Source organism: Ailuropoda melanoleuca, chromosome 6 (genome assembly GCF_002007445.2).
Source record: "Ailuropoda melanoleuca isolate Jingjing chromosome 6, ASM200744v2, whole genome shotgun sequence".
NCBI lineage: Eukaryota > Metazoa > Chordata > Mammalia > Carnivora > Ursidae > Ailuropoda > Ailuropoda melanoleuca.
This window is the reverse complement of record NC_048223.1, coordinates 63567587-63589375: the sequence shown is the minus strand read 5'-3', so window position 1 is coordinate 63589375 and position 21789 is coordinate 63567587. Positions and strand designations below refer to the sequence as shown.

At 37.8% G+C, this 21789-nt stretch overlaps 1 protein-coding gene and 1 pseudogene across 1 annotated transcript; one reads left to right on the top strand and one right to left on the bottom strand.

Moving 5' to 3' along the window:
• The first annotated feature begins 2122 nt into the window (after positions 1-2122).
• Positions 2123-3847, top strand: LOC100479702 (annotated as a pseudogene).
• A 1256-nt stretch (positions 3848-5103) lies between these two features.
• TFAM (transcription factor A, mitochondrial) lies at positions 5104-21193 on the bottom strand. The gene is made up of 7 exons (XM_002929219.4): positions 20953-21193; positions 20285-20403; positions 18745-18815; positions 18184-18333; positions 14739-14834; positions 9032-9088; positions 5104-8539 (listed from the first exon to the last, which is right to left on the bottom strand). The coding sequence occupies exons 1-7, from the start codon at positions 21051-21053 to the stop codon at positions 8393-8395; spliced, it is 741 nt and encodes a 246-aa protein (XP_002929265.1). The 5' UTR covers positions 21054-21193; the 3' UTR covers positions 5104-8392.
• Positions 21194-21789: the final 596 nt, after the last annotated feature.

Sequence of the window (21789 nt, the reverse complement as noted above, 5' to 3'; positions counted from 1 at the left end):
TGGGCTGATCCAGCCAAGTTTGTCAATTTTGTTGATCAAATAACCGCTTCTTGGCTTCATTGATTTTTCTCTATTGTTTTTCTATTATCTATTTTAATTTCTGCTCTAAATCTTATTTCATTCCATCCACTTGCTTTGGGCTTAGTTTGTTCTTTTTCCAGTCTTAAGGTGAAAGGTTAGGGTGTTGATTTGCGATCTCCCATAACGTAGGCAGTAGAAGCTATACATAACATCCCTCTGAAGCATTGCTTAGCTGTATCCCATTATGGTAGGTTGTCTTCATTTTCATTCATCCCAATTTATTTTCTATTTCTCTTCTGATTTATTTCTCACACATTGGTTATTTAGGAACGGATGTTTAAATTCCACATATTTATATATTTCCCAAATTTCCTTATTTTTTCATTGTGATTATTTTGCATGATTTTTAATCTTTTTAAATTTACTGAGGCTTGTTTTATGACCTAACATGTTGCCTAACCTGAAGAACGCTCCATATGCCCTTAAACAGAAAGCAAATATGTCTGACTATACATGGGATAGAAGGAGAACGGTCCTCAGCTTGATTCCATGATTCAAACAGCATCAAGCCTACTGGCCAGGGTTTAATTTGGGGATTCAACACCAGCGGAGGTGCTGTTTCACAGGAAATTCACATCTTACTACCTATGTTAAAAGCAGCCTGGGGTTGGCTAGAAACAGTATTTATCAGCCTTTTTCACATCATGGCATACAAAAAATGGTTTTATTCACAAGGCATACTGGAGTAAACAGAAGCAGCTCCTTACACAACTCTGGCTCTTCCAAACAATAGTCTAACTACACAGAGGTGAAAGGAATACCTAAGCACACTCATAACTAGTGTGACCATATGCTCCAGGTTGTTTGTTGCCCAGGTATGACTACTAATTCCTACTTTTTCAAAAGCCTTCCATCTTGGATAACGGACCTTGATTACCCTACCTAAAACCTACTCAGAGTAATACCAGCCACTACCACCAGGTTGGGAAGCCAAACTTACAGCACTACTCCCACCAAACGGTTCTCCATCCCAGCAGCACATTACTTTACCAAGAGAACTTATAAAAGCCAATCCTCAGTTCTACCCGCTAGATTTTGATTTTAGGCATCTGCATGTTTAAAAGCTCTAGGGTTGATTCTTTTGAGTAAGGGTTAAGAATCATAGCACTAGTTTGGACAGAGCCCGCCACGCCGTATCATATCATTCTACTTTCCTTAGCTTAAGCAAAATAAGGAGACACACACAAACTCTAGCCTGTCCATTCTTACTCCTCTCCTGCTCCACCCAACCCCAATTTCTCTCCAACAACCTTAAGGGATAACCTTTGTTACTAGCCCCTACTACTCAGAACTGGTGAGACCTTCATGTTTATTTTTCACTCACCTTATGTGGTTTGTTTATATTGGCACCAATGAACACCTATGGATCCCTACCCATCTTCCTATCTTCCAAAAATACCAAGAAATTGCTGCTCTATTGATGGTACTGTTTGTTTTCTAATATTGCTATATCTGTCTACTTGTTTTGCATTTCTTTAGCCACTTTAATGAATTTTGGAGGGGCGCCTGGGTGGCACAGCGGTTGAGCGTCTGCCTTTGGCTCAGGGCGTGATCCTGGCATTGTGGGATCGAGCCCCACATCAGGCTCCTCTGCTATGAGCCTGCTTCTTCCTCTCCCNGCTTCTTCCTCTCCCACTCCCCCTGCTTGTGTTCCCTCTCTCGCGCTGTCTCTATCTCTGTCAAATAAATAAATAAAATCTTTAAAAAAAAAAAAAGAATTTTGGAAAAGGTAAAGGGAAGGCTTCATCTCACCATTTTCAAACCTTTTTTTCATCATTTGGTTTTTATAGAGACCAATGGCTAGTTCTAATTATTTTCTTCAGATACACTTTTTTGTTCTTAATATTCAGCAACAAACTTCTCAACAATCAATTCCCATTTTCCATTAAAAAAGAGGGACACTTCCATTCTGAATCCAAGACAACACTGTCAATAATAGTATTGGCTAAAGGTTGTGACATGTCTCACCATCCACTCAAATTGTCATTCAGGCTCTTATTACAAAGGACAAGAGCTTTGCAAAAGTAAAAACTGAGGGTGAGAAGATAGCTTTGAGTAAATATCCTGAGTTGTTTAGGTCTAACTTATACCTGATACTAAGTTTATACATAATCAGATGTTAATGCCAAAATTAGAAGAAAATTTCTATGCTTTTAACAAATCTCTACTACCCTCACCTAAGTGCTTTTGTAGTCAGGGTATAAATTCCAAAGTGGTAAAAACTACTGGCCTCTACCACCAGTAAAACTAAGTACCTGCCACCAGTAAAATTCTTGTTCACCTTACTACTACTACTGAGGGCCTGTTACACGACTACTGAGGACCTGTTGTGACTGGTGACTGAGGGAAAAAAAAATCCAAAATTCGTAGCAAATGCTCATAATGCTTCAACAATTTCTGAAGGATTAATAAATAAATTTGGACCCCTCCTCTCATCACTTAATCCCACCCAATTCAATGCACAAAATTTCCAGTATAAACAAGTACTTTAAATAGAACCTTAGAGAGCACAGACTGGGAGCTGAGCAGAGGAGGAGGAGATGGCTTCCCAGCCACCTCCTCCCCCGAAACCGTGGGAGACCCGCCGAATTCCCATCATCGGAGACCAGGACCTGGCCCCACTTTCCAATCTGCTGATTTGGGTCCTACTTTACTGACAAGACCTGGACAACCAACTTATCTGAGTGCCCCCACCTATTCTTCCAAGGCCATCACAGCAGACAGGAAGCAGCCACGTGAATACCCTCAGACCTGCTTACAGTTCGTTTTCTTTAGGATATCGTGCCTATGGAAATTCGTTTAACGGAAGCTGGAGCCCTTATAGTTATGGATATAATGGGTTGGGCTATAACTGTCTTCGTGTAGACTATCTGCCACCTAGGAGATGTGTTCAGCAAGCTGAGGAAAGCAGTTCATTTCAGCCCACTGAAAGTGTTGTGCATGCATTTGCCTCTCTCAGTAGGATGAGGGATCCTCCCTTTTCAGCGGTCTCTAAGTTTCGGGGCTGTATTGGATGCAGCAAATCACTGTTCCCGATTAAAAATACATTTCACAAAGGTTTTTTCAGCTTTTACATTAGTTGGGACTGTAAGGTATCTTCACAGGTGGTTGCAGTGGATGATAGTTTAAGAGGAGGCTCTGATAATGAGGACCTTTGGGCAGAAAGTGAACTGTGGTTTGCTTTGGTGCTGAGGACGGAGAAGCTAACTCAGCAAAACCTTGGCCAATATTCTTGTTCTTTGTTGTTGTCCTTGGTGGTCCTTACCTCATCTGGAAACTGCTGTCTACCCACAATGATGAAGAAAGAAACAATACAAACTAGGCAAGTGGTGAGGAAAACCATGTAGTTGCTAGGGCAGAATATGATTTTGCTGCTGTATATGAAGAAGAAATTTCTTTCCACGATGGTGAGATGCTAAACTTAGCTCTCAAAGAACAGCAACCCTAAGTGCGTGGCTGGCTTCTGGCTAGTCTTGATGGTCAAACAAGACTCACACCTGCTAATTATGTCAAAATTCTTGGTAAAAGAGGTAAAAAAGCAGTGGAATCCTGCAAAATTTCCAAGCAGCAACTATCTTTTACCAATACAACACTAATTAAAGGAGCCATGGCTGCTGATTCTTTGGATGAACAGGAAGCTGCCTTTGAATCTGTTTTTGTTGAAACTAGTAAGGTTCCAGTTGCACCTGATTCCACTGGGAAAGGTGGAGATAAACAAGATTTTTGGTATCTTTCATGTTTGCCCACAATTGAACTATACTTTTAAAAAATTACTTCTTACAAAGAAATTAATCCACAATCCAATGAACATATTTTTTAATGGCTATTCCAGGTATTTTGTTGCTAGAAATTATTAAGTTGTACACTAGCGTGTTGGTCTAGTGACCTGGTTACACTCTACAAGTTATTGGACCTCATGGTCCAATTTGTTTCACCTAGATTTTAAGATTATGGAGACTGCTATCATTTTCATCTTATTAGAAAGTAAGACTGATGAACTATAGAATATACTGTTTGCTACAGTAGGGGTCTTCAATGCTTTTTAAAGTTAGAACTTAATTGATTTGAAATCCTCAGAAATCGAGTGATAACATATAAATATGAAAACAGGCAAAAGGCTACTTTTTTTTACAACTTTAAACTGAATAATAAAAATTTTCTGATCTGTGTTGAATGAATGAATGAATGATTAAACCAAGTTTTATAATGTTAAGGCTGGTAGTAGGCAGCCTATATAATAAAAGGTCACTGTGTCAAAACTATACACTCTTTTCCTTCTTTCCATATTTTACACAGGATTTGTAGGGAAGGAGAAATGAAACTAGATAAATTCTAAATTCAGTCAATACAAGCAAAAAAGAGTAAATTCAAACATTTTGTTGCACATCACCTAAGTAAATCAGAAACCATTTTATATAATGGTGTTTTGAATGATGTTAAAGTGAAAAAAAATGTGTAGCTTATTTAAAATTCTTGCGTAGGTCAATTTTAAATATTTAGTTCCTTAGCTGGTACTTTTTTAAAATGTACTTTAAAATGTATTAGAAAATGGTTTTTTTTATTTTATGTATTCGCCATTAAATATAATCAATGATTTAATCAATTATCAAAAGTACTTTATTTGTGAACAATGTGAGAGACTGATGAAAGCAGCTTCGCATAATTATGCTGTTTGTTTTACAAATTCAAAGTAATAAATGTGTTCCTTATTCTTTCCAAAGACTCAATTTAAAAAATGTTTTAAAAATCTTTAGCATATTACTGCTTTAAAATTTTTAAACACAGTCTGGGCTTAATAACATTTTTAAATTTGTAAGAGGTTGGTGCTATGAAGAGGAGAGAAAGTGGCTGGGGACAGGAAAGGAAGAAAATATTCTTAAAATGAATGTTGATAAAATTAAGAGAAATAATGGGTATCATCAGTCAACTATATAAAAACTTCCTGCTGGTTTAACACAACCTGGTGATGATTGTTTTAGGTACAGCAAATGTTAGAAAAATCAATAAAATTTTCTAGTTTCTTTAAATCCACTTAGAGTAATAACCTTTTAATTCACAAATTTAAATATACCCATTCAGAGTAACTATATGCTTTATGTTTAAAATGGCATTTCCAAAAAAGGAGTTAGCCAAAAACAATAGCAAAATTACATGATTATAGTAGCTGTGAATGTGCACACGGTATTAAGTAAACATCACAAAGTAAAATAATCACACAGCCCTCTATTCTGTCATCAAATTATTTCAAAAACCTAATACTGGTACTCCTATGAACAAAAGTACAAAAATCTCTTTATGACGAACAGTTTAGAACAGCATAAACAGGGGCGCCTGGGTGGCTCAGTCGCTAAGCGTCTGCCTTCGGCTCAGGGCGTGATCCCAGAGTCCCAAGATCGAGCCCCACATCAGGCTCCTCCGCTGGGAGCCTGCTTCTTCCTCTCCCACTCCTCCTGCTTGTGTTCCCTCTCTCGCTGGCTGTCTATCAAATAAATAAATAAAAATCTTTCCAAAAAAAAAAAAGAACAGCAAAAACACTGTTTCATTTCTTCAGCATCTTTCCCTCTAGCACTCTTCTGTACTTCCTCCTACAGCAATTACTTTGATGGGGCAACTTAAGCAAAGTTCAAAAAGCAAGGCTTTATGTCAGTGGCCACTGGTTACTGATATGAATTCTTGTTCTTTACAACAGAAACTTTGTGTATATTGTTAATCTAGATGGCATCTGGCATATAGCATTCCTGTCTTCAGCATGTACTGAAGTTTATTAAGAAAGCTATGGAATCAGATTATTCTAATATTGAAAATATTAACAGTAACATTCTTTTAGAAACAAAGCAAACCCAATACAATTTGGTATTAATCTAGTTCTTCTCTAGCTCTTTCCACTGTTTCATACTTCTTTTTCCTATATGAGGGTGTAAATACTTGAGAACTTACTGGATACTGAACCTCCCAATATATTCGGGGAGATGTGATTTGAATGTGTTCAGTATAAAATAACCTCCGTAGGTAAAATGCTAAAAGAGCTCAGAAGGTAATTGCAAAGATGTGCTTTATACATTTGTCAGGTGTTGACAAAATTCATTTCTCTATCTCACCCATTCTACAATATTCACTACCAACATTGATGCCTGTGCACTCCGTGGGCTCATCTGAAGCACAGGACACAGTAAATTATTTGACTGATGACTTTCGCCCTTCTCATAAAGATGGTATATAATCAGTACCATTCTAGATGCCACAGGGAGTGAGAGCTTAATTCTCCTGGAAACCCAAACGACTGACAGACAATAGTGTACCTCTTCTTCCCCAAAATACTCTAGCCGCAGAACCATGATGTATCTATTTTTTTTCATGGTGTATCTATTTAACTAATGGCAGACTGTCCTGTATTCGTAACCACAGGGGAGTTACCTGAAAACACCCAACTTTATACATTTAAATCTTATTATTCCTCTCAAGTTATATTTTTCTCTTCAGTCCCTACCTTTGTCAAGCTCAGTATACATAAGTCACCTTTTTGTGAGTTTTTACTGATTTTCTATCCAGAAACAACAAAATTCTTCAAAGTTTTTTTGGAGACTTAGAAACTACCATTTCTCAATATTTGGCATAATATAAAGCACATATAAATTTTGAGTTATCCTGTTCCTGTGAACTGATGATGAAAGATATATGATTTTGATCAAAAAGGTGGTATGGATTTTGAAAACCTTTGCTTGACTCTCCTAAGAGGATAAACAAATGCTAAAAGTTGATAAGGTTTTTGTGGTACGTGCTAACTGGAAAGCTCAAGTTCATTTTACTAAGCTACAGCAAATACTTTAAAAGAATCTCATTCCACATTACGTGGACCTTTTTTATTATACTGCAACGTAACTTGAAACTAGATAATTTTCCTTGCTAACACTGTGGAGCAAGTTCGCTTAGCTTTTTCAGTGGTCTGACTTCTTTTCTCTTAAGGTAATGGTGACAAAGATTCTAAAACAAGAACCTCTGAGAGAGTTTTAAAGAACTATCCCAACACATTTATACAATGGAACACCAGTCACACTATTCTATCTTATAGCCCACAGGCTGACAAACTTTCTTCCTAAGGGGTTGGATAGTAAGTATTTCAGGCTTTGCAGGATACAGTCTCTGAAATAACTACTCAACTGTCACTGTTACACAAAAGCAACCATAACCCATGAGTAAAAGAGTAAGTATAACTGTGTTCCAATAAAACTTTATTTATGGACACAGAATCTCATATTAATTTTCATGTCTCTTGAAATTTCCTTTTTAATGACTTAAAATCGTAAACGTAATTCTTAGTCCATAGGCCATGAAAAGCAGGAAATGGGCTGGATTTGGTCACAGGCCAGAGCTGGCTGTGCCTTATATATGGGCTTATATATGTTATGCAAAATGTTTAAATTCCAAGCCTAAAGACTTTGGGAGACTTTTGTTTTTTACTTCTCTCATTTTAAAACTTACACAAGACAAGTTATCCACTTTCTGGATAAATATACTCATATGAGAAAGAGAAAATAATTCAGAATACATACCCCTACTTAAAAAGGAAAACAAAATCTGCAAAATGAATGTTTCACCTTAAAACATATAATTAGGAAATATTTAAAATTTTTATTCTATGCAGTATAAAAACAATATGCATAGATTTGGTACATAATTTCTTGGTTTTTACTTTGGGAAAAGGCAATGAGGAAAAGGTTTATAAATCTCGTCATCCCTTTTATAAAAAAAATGCAACTGAAATCAGCAATTCCTTGCTTGTACAACCATCAACTCTGAATATATGAATTATACCTGGAATTGGAATTTACCTAGATGAGTTATGGGTGCTCTTCTAAACTGTACAATTATATCATAGAACACTAGGACTTCTACAATTTGGAACAGCTTTGAATATGAAACTCCTGCCTCCATACATATACATATACATATACATATATGAGGAAACAAGAATACTCCTTCCAGTCATCAAGTATAAAAAGAACTTCACAGTCTGATTTACCTTTATCAAAGGTAAAATGATTCACCGCTGCATTTCATGGATTATTTTGATCCTCAGTAGTTCCTTAACACAAAATAAATTTCACATGAACTTTTTATCCGTTTGGGTTTTCCAAAGCAAGATACTAATACAAAATGTATTGAACTGGCAGAAGTCCATGGGCTAAAGAAAAAGGAATTAAATATAAAATGTTCACCAACTTTATCCTTTCTAATTTTCAATAACTTCCGGGATTGAGACCTAATTGGTTTCTTGTGTCTATCCATTATGAACATAACTCAGTCTTCTATTTTAACACTCGTCAGTGTCGTCTTTTCCTTGGTGCTTTACTGTGCGACGTAGAAGATCATTTCGTCCAACTTCCTTCATTTGTTCTTCCCAAGATTTCATTTCATTATAATAACGAATTTTATCATCATTAGCAAGTTGAATATATACCTGAGAAAAAGTGTAACTGTTAAAATTATTTCTTTAGAAGAGTCCTTTACAATTAATTTCTGGAATGCTCCGTATACTCTAGGAATCACCTTACTGTTGTACATGTATAAAGAGGGACTGAAGAAGGAAGGTTTTTTGAGATAAAAGATGAGAAAAGGGCCAGAGATAAAGATTTTTGTAAGAATTAATAAAGTTGGTACAATGTTAAGGCTTGGGATGTGGGAAAGAAGCAGAGGCAAGGAGTGACTGTCACTGGATAGAGTGAGCACTCTAAGTTATGAGTGACACTGTTTTAAATACCAATTTTATTTGCAGTTAAAAACTACCAAAACAAAAAACCCAAACTGTTTCTATGGATATAAAAATAATTTTAAAATACTTTGTGTTATTAGTGATATAAAGTTGTTTTCACATGAATCCAGCCTTGCCCTAATATATATTCTCTCACAGATATTTTAACTAGACGCTTGAAACTAAAACCATACTACTTACTTGCTTTTGAGAACTAGAGAGATTTTTCCAGTTTTCATTTATAGTCTTCAGCTTTACCTGTAAAACACATATGTTTAAGTACCAGATACAGAGGCTTCAGTGGTTAAGATCTTTATTATTCATTCCAACAATAAAATCTCAGATGTCAAGAATCACAAAGTCTCGTCAATTCCTACTTTCTAAATAAAAACTATTAAACTGTTAAAACATACAAAAAATTAATAGGATGAAGCTATTTATCTTTTTATTGAGATATCATCAATATGTAACATTTTATCAGTTTCAGGTATAAACTTGATTATTTGTATATACTGTGAAATGATCACCACCGTAAGTCTAGTTAACATCTGTCAAAATAATACAGTTACAAAAATTTTGTTTGTGATGAGAACTCTTAAGATCTACTCCAGGCAACTTTAAAATATTAACTATAGTCACCATGTTGTACATTATATCCTCAAGACTTATTTATTTAAAATTAGAAGTTTGTACCCTTTGACCATTCTCACGCATTTTGGGCCCCAACCCCAACCTGTGGAAACTACCAACCCATTCTCTGTATCTATGAATTTGGTTGTTTTCAAGATTCCACATGTAAGAGAGATCATACAGTATTTATTTATCTGTTTCTTATTTCACTTAGCATGATGCTCTCAAGGGCCATCCATGCTGTTGCAAATAGCCTTTCATTCTTTTCGATGGCTGACTATTCCTATTCTTTTTGACGGCTGAATATTCTGTTGATAAATAAACCACAGTTTCTTTATCCATTCATCCATTGATAGACAGTTAAGATTGCTTCCATGTCTTGATTACTGTGAATAATGCCCAATGAACATGGGGGTATGCAGATACCTTTTTGAGTTAGTGTTTTGGTTCCTTTGGATAAATAAGCAGAAGTAGAATAGCTGGATCATATGGTAATTCTATTAATTTTTTGAGGAACCGCCATACCATTTTCTATAGTGAGCCGCAATTTACATTCCCATCAACACATGCACAGGGGTTCCCTCTTCTCGGCATCCTTGCCAACACTCGTGATTTTCTCTTTTTCATCTTTTTGATAACAGCCATTTTGATAATAGCCATTCTTTTTGGTAATAGCCATCTTTTGATAAAATCATTCTGAGGTGGTATCTTGCTGTGGTTTTGATTTGCATTTCCCTGATCATTATTGATGCTGAACACCTTTTTATGTATCTGCTAGCCATCTGTATGTCTTCTTTGGAAAAATGTTTATTCAGATCCTCTCCCCATTTTTTTTTAAGATTTTATTTATATGTCAGAGAGAGAGCACGCAAGCAGGAGGAGTGGCAGACAGAGGGAGAAGCAGGCTCCCTGCTGAGCAAGGAGCCCAATGCGGAACTCAATCCCAGGACCCTGAGACCATGACCTGAGCCACAGGCAGATACTTCACAGACTGAGCCACCCAGGCATCCCCTCTCTCCATTTTTTAATCAGATTGCTTTTTTGCTGTTGGGTTGTACACATCCTTTATATATTTTAGATATTAACCCCTTATCAGATACATGATTTTCAAATATTTTTCCCTCATTCAGTAGGTTTCCTTCTCACTTTGTTAACGGTTTCCTTTGCTGTGCAGATGTATCCTTTTCGATTCAACAATATTCAAGTATAAATCTATATTCCTATGATAGACTAACTTCAAAGACTAAGTGTTTTTATTTCTTCCCTGTATCTTAATGTTTTATTCTAAAATCTGTGCCAAAGTATTTAGGTGTAGTCATAGCAACAACACAACACTAGTCCTTAATTCTACTTAGCTGAACTTAATTATATGACTTGGAAAAAGTCATCATTACCTCCCTTAGGCTTGGTTCTTCATTTATAAAATTAGAAGGATTCAGGGAACCCATGGCTGGAGGAGAGACAGAGAGGAGAGTCAGCACACCTCATACAGCTTGTGCTGCTGCTCCCAGAAAGCAGAGACTGAAGGAATAAATGGGTGGGTGGAGAATGAGGGGCAGAGGGAGACATACAGGGGTAGGAGTAGGCAAGTGTGAAGGAGAGAGAGAAATGGTCTGAAAAGTATCTATTTAAAGCTAAGAGGAAATCATCAGTGATTTTAAGGAGAAGCAGAATGAGAATAATAAACTTTACTGTTCTGAGCTCTAAATTTTTTCTTATCAATAAAAATGGAGGTACCAGGTAGTATCTGAGACTACATAACTATTACATTTTGAACATTTTAAAACTTACCTTTATAAACACATCTAATATATTCAGGGACAGTTACTCACTAAATAACTGCTCTCTTAGCTTTGGAAGGAACTGCTTTAATGCTCTTAATTCTTTAAGGTTTTTGCTTATATTTAATCCATGAAGTTAGTATTCACTGAGTTCGACAATAATTTATCAAGTTGCATGCCTAATAATCTGAGTCTTCACCTAAATAAAATAATTCATTAAAGAAAAGTAAAGAGATGGAAAGATATTTACTTTTGCTCCCTCCTAAAACCCACAAAGCCCTTCTACCATGTGAGGACACACTGAGATGATACCAGCTATGAACCAAGAGGGATCTCACCAGTAGGCAACCATGATAATTTCTTGATCTTGGACTACCCAGCCTCCAGACTGTGAGCAATAAACTTCTATTATTTATTTTTTTCAAAAAGTAAATGAATAAACAACATTTTTTATGGCATAAACCCACGAGGAAAAGACAACAGGAGAGGGCACTACCAACACAAAATTTGAGAAGCTGAAAAGCAGGTGGATAAATGGTGACTTACCTAACCAACAAGGCAGATTCCCAAGCTGGCACTGGGGAAAGCCTAAAAAGTAAACTGGCTTACAATGAGGAATTCCCAAGTAGCTCGGGAATTGGCAGCATCAGAAAGGTAGAAAACAGAGGTGAAAGATGGGCTTAAAACAGGAGACTGAAATTCTCTTGAAAAGGATATTAAATCCCCACCACAGGCAGATTCTAGGATTCATCCTCTCAAAAGGGTAAAACAGAGCTACTCTGTGGATACCAGGTATAGTTGGGGCCAGTGGAGATTAAGTAAAAATGTATAGCAAAAAGGGGAGCCTGGGTGGCACAGCGGTTAAGCGTCTGCCTTCGGCTCAGGGCGTGATCCCGGCATTATGGGATCGAGCCCCACATCGGGCTCCTCCGCTGTGAGCCTGCTTCTTCCTCTCCCACTCCCCCTGCTTGTGTTCCCTCTCTCGCTGGCTGTCTCTATCTCTGTCGAATAAATAAATAAAATCTTTAAAAAAAAAAATGTATAGCAAAAAAACGCTAAGAGAAAATAATACAGAAAAGAAAATGAGAGGACCAGCTCAGAAGACTCTCTCTCTTAGGAAGAACAGAGGGAAAAAAGGGGAGAAGGGAAGAAAAAAGAAAGCAGATCACATTCAAAGGACTAATCATCAAAACGGCTTTATACTTCTCAAAAGCAGTAACAAGAAGCTACAAGGGGCATCTGGATGTCTCAGCTGGTTAAGTGACTGCCTTTGGCTCAGGTCATGATCCTTGTGTCCCGGGATGGAACCCCACATCAGGCTCCCTGCTCAGCAGGGAGTGTGCTTCTCCCTCTGACTCTTACCCCTCTCATGCTCTCTCTCCCAGATAAATAAAATCTTCAAAAATAATAAGAAGAAGAACCTACAAGACAAAGAAGCAATATTTTTAAAATTTTGAAAGAACATGATTCCTACCCTAGAATTCTATGCCCAAACTATCAAACAAATGTAAGGACAGAGATATTTTTAGACATGCAAAAACTCAAAAAATTGATCTCCCATGTACTCTCATTGGGGAGATGCTATAACAGAATCCATAAATCAAGAAAGACAACAGAAGAAGCAAAAGCACCACAAGGATGAATGTCAACTGTGCACTAAGCATAAAAGGCCACAACCAAATTGGAACAAATCAGAGGCACCACACTGAAACTGACAGAATAGCTAATGCACTTGAGTGCACTGAAAGCTGGTGAATATATTTAAGAGTTTAAGGCTAAATTACTGAGAGTATATAATAAGCTAAGGGAAAAAAATACAAAACATAACAAACTTCAGTAGACGTCAGTTTTTTAAGAAAGGAAAAATAATCATAGCAAATGGCATAGCTCAGCTATGACTAGGGTTTACATTATCATAATAACATACTCGATATTCAACTAACCAAAATTATAACTATACTGGGAAGCAGGTGAGTGGAAACATGAACAGTGGGATGAGAAAGTGTTAAATGTTTGTCTTAAATAGTGGGAGGTAATGCCTAAAATATAGATAATGCTTAAAATTGAAATAAATCAGTAAGTAACAATGTAAGGTATTTTTTAGAGATATGGGTAAATACCACAAGAATGAGCCAACAGCTGAAGGTATTTGCTTCTGGAGCAAGCAGTACGACAGGGCTGTGAAAACTGGTACCTTTCATAACAAGTCTTATTTTGATTCTTTTACCTATGAGGATGTATAACCAATATTTTTTAAATGATTAAAAATGACAGTTGCATTAATTTTAATTTCCCAGGATAGGGTCCCTCAGCCATTAAGCTTTCTAGCTGATTCCAAGGTACAGTCTGAGTTGAGAACCACTGAGTTAGGATTCTCTAGCATATAACTTTCTTATACTGATAAGAACATTAAATCCAAAGTAAGTTAGCGACTGAGCAAATTCCAACTAAAAAAATAAACAGGCATGCATCTTAGAAATGTAAAGCTATAGAAACTGAATTTTTAAACCCCAAGGAGTGGGGCGCCTGGGTGGCTCAGTCATTAAAAGCATCTGGCTCTTGATTTTGGCTCAGGTCACGATCTCAGGGTCCTGGGATTGAGCCCCGCGTCAGGCTCCCCGCTCAGCAGGGAGTCTGCTAGTCTCCCTCTCCCTCCATCCCTCTCCTTATGCACACACGCTCTCTCTCTCTCTAAAACAAGTAAATAAATCTTTTTAAAACGTAAGATAAAATAAAATCCCAAGAAATAAAACACTGAAAAGTATACAGCCAGGGAAGACTACATCATATATACATTATTTAATCATACGTTAAACAGATTTGTAAAATGAACTACAGATCCAAATAACCCAAAATGTGGCAGAGTGGCAAATACCTTCGTCATCTCAGATTGACAAGAGTTAGGGATCTGAATGCTTTTCTTACCATATCGTATTATAAAAGGAAAAATACAATCCCTACTTGGAGCTTCTAAGAAGGAAATAAGGAAAGAATAAGCCACAGCAGGAATGACAAGCTTCTTTCTTTCTTGGACACATTCATATGATGATATTCATGTGCGTAATACATTCCCACAGGCATAACCAAAATTTTATTAAAGGATATAACATGAAGCAAGAGGTTATACTCAAATCCCAATACAAAATATTGTAATTTTACTCTCATTCTTTCCCAGCGATTGCAAAGCAGTTAAGAATTGCCAGATAAGAAGTCTCCAGAACTTTGACACCCCTATAAATTTGAAAATGTTATTTTTTTAAATAAAAAAAAAGTCGAATATGCATATATTGGCCAGTAAGTACTCAAATTAACTGTACATGGCAAGAACAAGGGTTTTCCTTTAAAAGAGATACAAGAAAGAGGACCTTATTTGTGTATTTATAATAATTTACTACTTTTCTTCACCTCCTAACATATGGCACCCCTACAACTTTGTTTAAATATTTTAAAAATCAAAATAAACAAAAATTTAAAAAACAAATGCTCTTCTGTTTTACCTGTGATGTACCATCCTTAGCTTCCTGGAACCTTTCAGCTATAAAAATGTTATAAGCTGAGCGAGGTCTTTTCGGTTTTCCAAGCATTGTTAACTCCTGAGTAACAAAAATGATAGAGTTACACACAGTTTTAACTTCTGTGAGACTTAACTTTATCTACAGAAACTTTATTCACTACTATGCATTATGGAAGCTCCTGTGAGTGAATGTTAAGAATCTTATACAAAGTGACTGTTCATTCTAGGGATGAGAATTTTTTTTGATAGCACTAAGTTTTAAAAATTTTAATAAATTTTATGAGTTATTTTCCATACAAAAACAATTTCTTTCCCTATGATTTTCATAGTCTCCACAAACTGAGTAACTGAACACATATGTACAAATCCTTTTTTAAAAGGTTAAAACAATCTCAGCTTCATCCTTACAGGACACTATCATCTCCTCGTCACCACATGGCTCCACCACAACCCATGACTACTAGACTATCTGTTTAATAATCTCTCATTTCATTTCCTTCTCTGATATCTCTCAACTTTTAAACCTCAACGATGTGTTAAATTCAATTCTTTTAATTGGGTACCAAAGAGCAGGGGAGGCAGGAGATGAAAAAGAATACACGTATCCCTTGCTGTTTAAATCAGTGTAGTTTCTGAGTTTCAGAGAACAAGGGATACTGCATTATCCTCCTTAGTTTCTGAATTTACTTGTAATTTACAAAAGTATATGGCTTTTAATGGTAATTTGGTTAAAGTCAATAACCCAATTTTTATTCATAAGTAGGACCCCTGTGATTTACTACCTTCTCGCTGAACTCTCAGTCATAAAACTACTGTAGACTCCAGGCACTCCATAACTTAACTATTTCCCCTTTTCTTTCTAGAGCCACTGCTAGGGATTTCTCTCCCAGGTGCTCTACTTGTAACTTCCTGATCCCCACACTTCTCACCTGATCTCTAACTAGCTGGCACTGGGAAAATTCAATAGAAAAAAAAATTCCAACAGGGAGTGAAAATGGAAGTCTGAGAGAAAAAACCTTCAGGCTTCAAGTTTCAGGTTCTACATACAAGGAGCTTGGAAGTCATCACCCTAACAGTAAGTATAAAGCTGAAGAGACTGAAAAATCAACCACCTTTCTTGGATCCAAGAGAAAGAGAAGAAAACAGGTCAAAGTGCCGCCCCTAGACTGGAGAGACATACAAGTGAATACAGGGATTCGAGGCAAGCCCTGCTGGAACCAGTGCTGGGGTAGGAAAACCTCTATTGTAATAAATGAATTGCTGGATGCTCTGTGTGGACAACTCTTAGAGTTTAAAAACTACAAGGGACCCAATCACAGGAGGGTCCTCACGGTGTTGTAAGATTTACCTCTAGAAGCTAGACCAGATTTCCACAATAAATATTGGGAAAAATCCCCTCCTGCTTCTGTGAGGCGAAGAGGAAAAGAAACTATTTTGAAATGCCTGAGCACTCAACTATTAACAAGGCCTGCCCTCAGGGTTAACTAGTTAACCAGAACCTAACTGACCTGAGTGAAGGGAAATACCCAACTCCTGCACACTCCAGCCATTTTGTCCCACACCTAAGGGGGAGGCGGTGCGTGCAGGAGTGAACTGAGAAACTCTTGTGAAGTTCACAGACCAGTGGCATAGGCTCACTAAAAGATCAGGACCTAATCACAGGACAACAGAATGCTTTTCTTGCCCCTACACCTCATTACATTACTAAGGCCTATTTACAGCAGTTCCTTTTACCCAGTACCTCATGTCCATCTATCAAGAAAAAACTTCCACAGCATACTAAAAGTCAAAAAAACACATAATTTGAAGAGGCAAAGCAAGCACCAGAACCAGATATGGGAGGGATGTTGAAATTATCAGACCAGGAATTTAAAACAACTAGATTAATATGCTAAGGACTTTAGACTGCATGCAAGAACAGACTGACAATAAAAAAGAGATGGAAATCCCAAGGACGAACCCAAAAAAAATTAGTTAGATATCAAAAATGCTGTAACAGAAACGAAGAAAGTCTTTGATGGACTTACTAGACTGGACATGGCTGAAGAAAGATCTCTGAGCTAAAGGACATATTAATAGAATCCTCAAATATCCAAAAGCAAAGAGAACCAAGACTGAAAAAACAAACAAACAAAAACTGAACAGACTATCCAACGCCTATGGGACAACTTCTAACAGGTGTAACAAACATATAATGGGAATACAAGGGGCACCTGGGTGGCTCAGTCAGTCAGTTAAGCATCTGCCTTTGGCTCAGGTCGTGATCTCAGGGTCCTGGGATCGAACCCTGTGTTGGGCTCCCTGCTCAGCGGCAAGTCTGCTTCTACCTCTCCCTCTGCCCCTTCCCCTGCTCACGTGCATGCACACTCTCTCTCTCAAAATAAATAAATAAAATCTTTTTAAAAAACAATGGAAACACGAGGAGAAAGAGTAAGGAACAAAAGAAATATATGAAAAGGAAATCCCATATCACTGCCCAATTCTCATTTCTGGTCCTCTCCACTCTTAACACTGGATGGGTGCATTAAAGAGGAAGGGAAAATAAAAGAGGGAGAATAAACTTCAGTAATCACACCTCCAAATACTATCCTTAAGCAGACACTGTATTTCTCTTATTACCTTTTCTGCCTTTTACTAACTGGATCAGAAGACTAGATTACTATCTAGATTACTGACTTTAAAATGGGTGAGTCCTCAACTCTGGTGCTGTGGGGGCCTGTCAGGGAGAGAAATGTTGGCATCTCACATCAGTCTCAAATCTACTTTTCCAAAGAAATAGTTTTAACTCTGATAACCATTTTCTCTAGTATATGTACTGGACGAGCAAACTGACTACCTCATACCTAACATTGGTTCTACAGAAAAATGTAGTCTTTCAAGCAACAGAATTTATGTGGATTAATAACCATAAGCTGGGAACTACAAATTTTGAACCATATGGGATTTTTAATAAAGAAAAATCGAATTTCATCCTATGGGTACTTCCTACGTGACTAGATACAATAAATAACTTCTTCCTGATATGTTAATGAATTCAGTCTATTCAGCAACATTCAGAATCAAACCCACCATTACCTATAAAACAATTCAAATCAGCAGGTTATTCTAGACAAGACCCAGAAGCAAAGGTTCTTGTTATTTCTGATTTGGCTGTTTCATAACTGTTACTACAGCTTTCAAGATAGTCCTAACTACATATCTTAAATTCAGATACAGCCGAAAGTAGAAACAAGGGTTTCCAAGACAGACTCAATGCCAGGTGGTACTAGTGGCAGAAAAGAGCTTTCTCACTATTTCCTAAATGGGGTATTCCTGCTGACATTCTACCATTTGGCCACACATATAAAAGTAAGAAAAACTCCCTATATTCATAGTTATATAAATTTCAGTCCTTTGCTAAAGGAAAAGAATATTTCATTGATACTCACTCTTTTTTTTATTAGTGCTTTCCTTTTTAAACGTTTTTGCAGGATTTCTTTTTCCAAAGATACGATCTGACTTGGAGTTAACTGCTCTTGAATTCTGTTTATCTCTTCTTTGTATGCCTGCCAGTCTGCCCTGTAAGCATCTTCATATATCTATAAATAAAAAACCCAAATAAGAAGCTAATGAACTACTGCTAATAAATTTAACACAGCATACCTGCCAGGGAAAGACAACTGCATGACTTCAGATAAAGACAGACTAAACCACTAAGGGGAAAATGTGCTCTGGAATCACATGCACATGGATTAAAAACATGTATTTTTAATAAACATGCTAACTAAGGTTAGATTCTAACAATTAGTCTTCAATTTCAGATTGCTGCCAACCCTTCGTCACCACTGCCATACATTCATATTCTAATCATTTATGTGAATCAGAAGGTATGAAGTTCCTTACAGATAATGGGTATTAAATAAAAATTTGGGGGGTACCCTAAAGGACATGACTATTGTTTTTAACCGCAGAATAACTGGTAAGCAATGCTGAAAAACCAATATGCTTACTTTTTTCTCTGAATCAGGAAGTTCCCTCCATAGTTGGGCGATTTTTCTAATTAGTTCTGAATTTTTCGCATCTACAGATTGGAATAAAATGAAAAAAGTCACAATTTTATGTCTCAGGATTAATTTCTAAAAACTAGGAAAGCATAATCCATTAGCTCTAAGTTTTATTACACATGCCTCTATACCACACACAACTCAATACAATGATTTAGGCTTTCTTTAATCAACTAATTTAAGTTTGATATGTAATTTCGTATTTTATTCAACATTGTTAAAATCTGTTATCTAAAAATTAAGAAGTATATCACATACCCCCCTGAACAATCCTCAGAAATTATTAGTTTAAGCAGATAGGTAATCAACTTCTTCAAGCTTTTCACTTCATATTTCAAACAAAACTTTTTCCCTAGTCTTTCAGGAATTATTAAGTTCATAAAACCTGACTAAACAAAAAGATACAGTCTTGACTCATGTAACATAACCCTGTATTTCAACTACAGAAATACTATTTGCAAACAAACCATTCCAAAATCAATTCATTATTCCCCATTTCCTTCCTCATCTTAACTGGAACAACCAGGATGCATGTAAACATTTTAACAAACCACTTAGTTCAACCTACCATATATTAAAAGATGTGAGTACTTCTGAAACATGTCTTTTAAACCAATTCTTTATAGTGTGAGAATTTTCATTATAGCTCACTTGGTTTTCAAAAGTGCCCTGTAAAAGGGCTTAAGAAATCATAAACAAAGTTGACTGTTATTAATTTAGTTATTATCTTTACACCACTATAACCCCAAATGAAGGCCCACAGCCTTTCTAGGCAGTCAACAAACATCCTACCTGAAAATCTCTTTTTTCAGGAATTAACCGATTTCCAGTGAAAAAGCTCTTGAAATTAGCAGTAATTTGTATAGAGCTTTACAGTTTATATACCACATCCACATAAGTTATTATTTCATTGCAACTTCATTAACAATTCCCTGAAGTAGGAGCTAAGTAAGAGATAAGATGATTGATCAATGGTGCTCCAGGCCAATGGCAACTAGATCCTCCAAACTCAGCTTTTTCATCCTCTTCCCTGGATGCTTTCCACTCCACATGCTGCTTATTTTTAAAATACCTTTCATTAAATGAATAAGTCAGGAGGATAAAGTCAATGATATTGTAACAGCATTGTATGGCAACTGTTGGTAGCTACACTTGGTGAGCATAGCATAATGTAGAGTTATGCAATCACTAGAATCACTACGTTGTACACCTGAAACATAATACCGTAAATCAACTATACTTCAATAAATATATATAATAATAAAAAAAGTAAAATAATAAACCTTTCTATTAACTCTCAATTATTTTTAAGGCATTCCTACTCGGTTTAAAATATGTCATACTTACTATTTTACAGACCACTAAATGTAATGGTTATGTTTCCGCAGTCAATCGCTGCTTTGAAAATGCAATCAAGTTTGAAGTTTAATTGTTTAGTGTCCTCTTTATTACTTCGGAAAAGAGTAAGTGCTCCAAAACTCCTTACCTGGGTTCTGAGCTTTAAATATGGGTAGCTGTTCTTTAGAAAATCGAACGTATGAAGTCAGAGGCTTCTTTGGGTAACTATTCGCGGTGGATGAAAAATATCTCGGTACATACGCAAAACTACGAACAAAGAAAACCAATATCAAGTATTTAAGTGACAATATTCATTTGCATAGGAACACAGATCCCAAATGAGATGTCATCAAGATGCTATAGATGACACCGTGTTAGTGACATTTAAAACCCTGTCCTAACCAGAAGGAAGACCTGCAAAACTGAAGTCTCAAAGCTCTATTTATGCCTCCTAGGAAGGGCAAAGTGGAGGAAAGGAAGGGCAAAGTGGAGGAAAGCATCTTACTTCAGGTCCTGGCCCCTGCCTCCTTAACGCCTATATTGATGGCGGGAGGCTCGTGGCGCCACTTCAAAGAGAACTCCGAACGGGTTCTTACAAGGTTGGACCGGGGGGGGGGTGGCGGGAAGAAAGGTGGAGGGTGGCCGGAAAGACTACTGGCGTTAAGGCCTGGTCTCAAAGCCACCTAGGCAAAGTCGAAGTCTGAATCAAAGGGCCATAGTGGCCCAGACCTCCTAGGAAGGGCAAAAAGTACACACTCCAATCGCAGAGCGTCCTGGGCCGTGCCACCTCCCGAGGTTACAGACGAGCCGTCCCACCTGAAAGGAGAGCGCAGCCGACTTCCACAGCCCGCGCAGAGGTCCGCTCCGGACTTTCCCAAGGCACTCAGCACGCTCCACACGCCCCGGAAAAGCGCCATTGCACCAACCTACAAGGCAGCGACCAGGCGCCAATCTCGTAGAGCCCTGCGGCACAAGAGAACAACTCCAACAATGACGACTAGAACCCACTGACGACCCTCTGCAGTCCACTCTCATGCCCGCCACTCGCGAAGCACCATGGGAAATCCGCTAGCATCCGGTTGGTAGTAGAGGGCGGTCCAAGGCAGAATTGACGCAGGCGCTGTAGTGGCTTCCCCGGTGGGCGGGGCTGCAAAGGAGGAGGAGCTCGGGGGCGGAGAAGGGAAACCGCAGCCCGGCTCGCCTGCGGAGGGTCCTGGCCTCAAGGGGGCGCAGCTGAGCCGCCTCTGCCCCCGGCCCCCCCCCTCCGCAGTCGTTTCCTGCGCGGGGCCAGGAGGCTGATGGAGGCGCTGCGGCGGTCTCACCCCGGTAGGGCAGTGCTGGCTGGCGTCCGCCTGTGACGACCGAAAGGGCTAGTACGTAACAGACAATTTTACTACGAGGACGCGGGATAACTGTGCCGCCCACGCTGCTCCGAGGTGAGGCTGGCATGTGGCGCGACTAGCGGAGCCGCTCAGTTCTAGCTGGAGCTGGAGCTCTAGAGGCCAAAAATACTGCTGGGTCAGGGGTGGGGGAGTAGGGAGTGTTTTCAAACCTAAAAATTCAGATGTCCTGGCCTTGCCGCAGTGCCTGCTTAAGTATATCTGTGTGAAGCCCGTGAATCTCTTGTTTTCAATAAGTTCCCTTACCGCTTAA